General features: G+C 41.7%; 1 protein-coding gene across 1 annotated transcript; it reads right to left on the bottom strand.

The window, feature by feature from the left end:
- Positions 1-412: 412 nt before the first annotated feature.
- On the bottom strand, positions 413-5,780 carry LOC139218767 (uncharacterized). Its single transcript, XM_070850448.1, has 3 exons — positions 5,693-5,780; positions 5,414-5,571; positions 413-3,592 (listed from the first exon to the last, which is right to left on the bottom strand). Exons 2-3 carry the CDS (start codon positions 5,548-5,550, stop codon positions 850-852), a joined length of 2,880 nt encoding a protein of 959 aa, XP_070706549.1. The 5' UTR covers positions 5,551-5,571; positions 5,693-5,780; the 3' UTR covers positions 413-849.

The following is a 5,780-nucleotide window of genomic DNA, read 5'->3' as shown; positions in this document are numbered from 1 at the left end:
GTAGCACTGATTTTTAAATACCTTCAGACATTCAAAATGGACGTGTTAAGAGGATGTTCTTCTGTCACCTTGAGATGCACAAAGTTATAGACAATGGATGGATGGATCTTCTTGTTAACATTTCTGTTTGATATAATGTCTGTCACAACCTGTCGATGGGTTGATTTCCATGAACACTTCTGGCAACCTTAGCTAATCACTGATTTATTGCTAGCTCATCAATGATTTATATATTTGATAGAATTTTCAGTATTGAAAAATTCAAATTGTGATGGAAATGACCCCTAGCCTGAGTTTCACTAGACTAAAGCATTATAGAAGGGAAATGAATCACTAACTGCTGGGATGTACCAAACATCATACTGATGGATTTTTGTATGTCTTTGTGTGCAGAAATACACATTACAAATGCTGATGTTTTATATCCTTTATTCAGACACACAAGAATGTACTCGTGTGCATTTGTCCTTCCATCTTCTATAAACACTACAAATCTTTGAGCATCACAAAAAAAACTCGTCTTACGGTTGCCCTCTTCACACAGTCATGTCAAACAGTCTTGTGTTTTTGTTGTTTACCTTATATTATGGGTATTTCAGTATTACAGTAACCAGCAGGTTAAACAGCAGTATTGTAGTGCTCTCAAGCAACTATAAATCTTTCAATTGATATACTAAAATACTGTATTTACTCATTATGTTCAAATGATGAAGTTACTTGCAATTGCTAAAATGAACATTAGCACTGGTTTGATTGTTACACAACATCTTCTGTTCCAGTGATTGATTAGAGTAATTGTGAGTAAATGTTCTGTCTGATTTGACTGAGCTGAAAGTTGAGCTATGCCCTCTATTTGGCTTTTTGGTCATTTATTGGCTGGTACGGTGGAATGAGGAACTTCCAGGACTCATCCCAACCTGAGAGTGACCTGACGGGCATCTGCTTTTTCAGATTACCAGGCATGACCAAGAACCTCCAAGATTCTGCCCACTCTTCAAAGAACTTGTCTTTGGTTTTGTCCTCCATCTTAAGCTTCTTCATTGAAGGAGAGCCTTTCTTGGGACGTGGTTGGGTTTTACCCAACAGGTGGCATCCTGCCCACTTCCTGTCTGTTTGTTTCTCTTTCTGAATGCTGGAGTACAAATGCCTTCTTGTTTTGATTGTCTTTGTTATAATCACACTAGGGTCAACAGGTTCTTTAGACTTATTTTTGTCTACGGTCTGTGTGCTGGCCCCCTGCAGGAACCGATGAGAGTTTCCCCAGAGTCTGAAGGATGCAGAGTTGATGCTGGTGTTGTTGTTTCGTTTGTTTGTATCTCTTGACCAAACGACTGTATAGTGACATGGGTTGCAAAAGGACTCCACCCAGGGTTGATCTATGTGGGGCATGGGGTTAGCGAACCTGAACGACATTCCCCATTTAGATCCCTGTTCACTGGCAGTGGCATGCCCCTCGTGAGTAGTGCTGCTCATGCTTTCCCCAGATATCCCTGAAGATCCATAATGACTCGGTTGATGGTTCAGAAGTGGTCCAGCTTTCCATGAAGCGTTCCACTGTTTGTCAGGATATCTCTCCCTGAACATTTGGCTGTCAAAAGACTGGCACATTTTTGCTTTAGCTCTTTGCAAGGTAATCTTCTCTCTTTCGGGTTGTATCTCCATTAACACATTAATACACTTCTGTGTAGAATCCTGCCCAGTCCAACTCCCTGTGTGAAAGATAGACCACTTCCAGCTTTCCCTCCACTGGGTCAATGAGGGTCTGTCATGGTGGAACTCAGTTTCTGAGACCATCCAAGCTGCCTGCCAGTCAGAAACCGACCTAACATACCTCCACTGTACATGTGAATCATCAGGACGGTGGGAAGTTACACTTCCTTGGCTGGCTTTTGCCCTACCCTGCTGAGGTTCTGATTGGCGATGGCGCCTCAAGAACCTCCATGATTCTCCCCAATTCTGATTCATGGTTGGCCCATTGTTGGAGAGCTCCACAGGTTCAAAGCGGTTCTGGTCCCTTGCACGATGTACTTGGATTTGGGGTGTGATGGACCAATCCCGCTGCCAAAGTTCAGGCTCCTGCCGCAGGGATGGACAGGTGAACTTCCACGAGTCTTTCCACTCTGAGGCAGTGGGCTTCATTTCTCCTCCCTTCTCAGATCCTCCGAAAGGCCTTGAAGGGTCAAGCCTCATTCTTCTCCTCTCCATCCTCATTCTGTGTTTCACAGTCTTCCAGGAGTCTCTCCATTCTGGGGCACAAAAGACCTTTTCCAGGTGTTTCAGAAGAAGCAGCTTAATTTGGGTATGTGGTGTCTTTGGGAAATATATCACATCATGTTTCAGTTGCTTAAAGCATGGATCTGCATTTTCTGACCCCTTTGGGTTCTTCTCCACCTTCTGAGCCTCCAAAGCAGTATCAATCCTTGATGGTGCAACCCTCAGGACTTTCTCTATTTCTTCACATGGTTTCGAGTTGTTTTTGGTGACCTGCCAAGATTTGTTCCACTCAGAAAGAGCCTTAACTTCATCATACAACTGCAAATACAGATGTTTGTGCTTCTGCTCATGAGACGCAAGCATTACTTTGTGGAGATGTGACTCTCTCTCGTGACTGTGATCATCATTGTTATCACTATGATCTTGCTTCAGAGAGGGATCAGAACATTTGTTGAAGGCCCCCATTGCAGCTCTCCACGAATTGACCCACTCTGGACTGTTAATTTTTTCAACTTGAGGCAATTTGAATTGGTTGCAGCCATGGTGGTTGACAAGCTTCCAACATTCTTCTAACCTGGAGCTCAGCTCTCTATCATTATATTGCTTGTTAGCAATAGACTGATTCATTAATTCATCATTTGGAACAGTAAGATGATCCTGTTGACTTGCTGGCTTGATGGATCTCCATGACTCGCTCCACTCTGATGAGCAGAGGGTTTCATTGTGCCGATGAGTCTCCACCAGAAAGGTTAAGAATTCAGATTTGGGGACATTTTCTCCATTTACAGAAGTATCAGGCTTGTTTTTGTCAGATTTTCTCCAGGACATCTGCCACTCCTCAGTGGAAGGACTTATGTCTAGCTCTTCTGATTCAACAACCTTGCAGTCAGGTTTCTTCCAGAGATGAAGGCTGTGAGGATCAATCATATTGGGCCCACTTGACCACGGCTTGTCAGCTTCAGTGTGAGGCTGCTGGTTAGCGATCATCCAGCACTGGCCCCAGTTTGTAATAGCTTCAGTGCCCTCTGCTGGTGATGGCAATGATTTGTTGTACTTCCATGACTTTCCCCACACCATAGCAGAGGGTTGAGTCTGGGTGACAAACATGAGTAACTGCAGCCTTTTAAAGTTATTGTCCTGCCCTTTTTTGTCTTTGTTTTTGGTTACTGGAGTGGCGAAGCCTCTGCCCTGGCCTCCTGGTCTGCCAAGTTGAGCTGAACTTGCAACACGAGGAGGAGGAGTAGGAGGAACCTGGGGTTGCTTGCTCTTCCAGACCTTGGTGTTGTCGGTCTGATTCTCAACAGGTTTAGCTTTTTTCTGCACTTTAGTATAACCTCCAGTTCTGGCAGCCATACGATTTGCCCAGTCCTGGTTAATACTGTGGAGAAAAAACATAGCATAAAGCATGAAGGTGGAGTTTTCCATTTGTTACAGTGTGTGTGATGTATCAATATCCAAAGAGGAAATCCAAAGTTAGGAGGAGAGCAGTATACATGATGCACATGTTTATATTTAGGCCTGTGGCAACACTCAAGGTGAGATAATCTTACAGAGTGATGCACTGATACTCCAATAAAAATACTTGCTGACAGCTCTTCAATAAAGCTACACTGTTTATATTTATATGCAAGACACTGGGGCTGTTCTGCAGCTAGATCACTAGACCAAATTGTAGATAATGCATTACTCCTACTTATGCAGATATAATGTTACTTTACTCAGATTCATTCAACATTTACTATAAAATATATGTGTTATTTTGAAATTGGGGTTTTATTAAATCCAGAGAAACTGTTTTCACCAGTCACATATTTTTTTGTATTGGGAAATCTATGAGAAAAATATAGCTTTAACATAACAGACTTAGTTCATAGACAGTAACTAGTCATGTATTTCGGTGAATCAAAACATAAAAAATAAATGTACAAATTGATTTATGGCTTCAGGAAATGTTTAGCAATTATTTAAAGAAGTCTTCAGGGTAAAACTTTTTTTTTTTTTTTTTTTAAAGGTTAATACTGTTAAAATATTGACTGATTGTGCTTTTGAATTGGGTTTAAAATGTGTTGTGTTGCACAGATATGAGATCATTTATGCGAGGAGCTCCTCACCTGATGTATAATAACTCTATCTAGCTTCCCTCCCACATTGCTCAGTGTCAGCTGTAAAAATACTATTCTTGTCACTTCTTGTTCTTGTTCAGATATTTATTTCTCCCCCAGTAAATCTGTTCAGATGCCAAAAGGGTCGTGACATACAGTAAGCCTACACTCCGCTCTAGTTCATGTGGCTACTGTCCAAGCTCTGGTGTCAGGGTTAACTGCAAACCTTTCAGTGTGCTGATGAATCAAATTTCTTGCACTGCATTTCCACCTCTTCGAAGAATAAAGTGACATGAAGATGTAGCTCCATTCATATATGAACACTGGGTCAATTCTTGGACAGAAGCTTGACAAACTTGTAAGTCTGTCAGAAGCAAACCTCAGTAACCTAATTTCAGAACCTGTGATACCCTTCCTGTCCAGCATTAGTCCACAGTGTCCCACCCTCATCCACTCCTCAGCATAGTGTGCACCCCCTGCTTCAACTGTGAGATCATTTTAGAGGCCGTTTGTTGAACTGTATTGCATTATAAAATGAGTTGTTATTTAATCTATACTCATTTATTTAAACTGGTTGGATAAAATAGTATAATTTCACCTCCTAGTGTATACAGTTCAGCAGCACCACAAACTACATGCTCCAAAATGATCATACAGTTGAATCGTCTCTCTAAAACAGTTTCAACAAGAACTGAACATTGTAACCTTCAGGAAGGTTTTCTAAAAGACTCTTGTATTAGACTGTATTAGTTTTAGTCTCAGTGTATATTATAGGGGACTAGACCCAGTAATTCAAGGAGAGTGCTGGTGTTCAGTTTCACCACTTTAATCTGTACAGCGTATCAGTCAAGCTCACACAGACAAAAATAAAAATATCAGATGTGCAAAAACTGATGCAACGGATAATTGAATTATTTACTCTCTTGGTGCAGAGAGGCTGGGACTTGTTGAAAAGAGCCAACATATGTTCATATCACAATATAATTTAATAAGTTTATGTGGAAGTTAAGATCACATCAAGAGATATGAAGAGGTATTTTTGAGGACGGGCAGACAACCTGTGCACACACCGACAAAGAAACAGAGTAGGTTCTTACGTGGGCAGGGCACTCTTCTCTATCCGTTCCTGCTCCTGCTGCATTTTTTGTTCATAGTCTCTCTCTCTGATCTCCCAGACGTTCCTCATGATGGAGGCGTCGCAGCCGACTACCTCGGTGTTCCTCTCACCAGACATCTTCAAATTGCTTTAAACTCCCTGCACACACAGAAAGAGATGAAGAAACTGCTGAAGAATTCTTATGTCCAGACTTGGTCTCTTTTTTGAATGCTAAAATATTTGTCACATCCTGAACCCTGCAGAGGTGGAAGTGATTTACCTTATAGTGGTGATAATCCGTCTGGAGAAGCTGCAGCCTGTTCCTCTCCTAAATACTGTCACTCCCAAAGTCATTAACCTGCTTTTGG

The sequence above is a fragment of the Pempheris klunzingeri genome, chromosome 19 (assembly GCF_042242105.1).
Source record: "Pempheris klunzingeri isolate RE-2024b chromosome 19, fPemKlu1.hap1, whole genome shotgun sequence".
NCBI classification, from domain to species: domain Eukaryota; kingdom Metazoa; phylum Chordata; class Actinopteri; order Acropomatiformes; family Pempheridae; genus Pempheris; species Pempheris klunzingeri.
Note: the sequence above shows the minus strand (reverse complement) of the source record. Positions and strands in the feature narration are given on the sequence as shown.

Bases quoted from the DNA above. Each gene is read 5' to 3' on its own strand.
- LOC139218767 (XM_070850448.1), bottom strand. From the start codon at position 5,550: ATGTCTGGTGAGAGGAACACCGAGGTAGTCGGCTGCGACGCCTCCATC. The intron at 3,593-5,413 runs GTAAGAACCTAC...TTTTCTCCACAG, and splicing joins GAGAAGAGTGCCCTGCCCAC to TATTAACCAGGACTGGGCAA.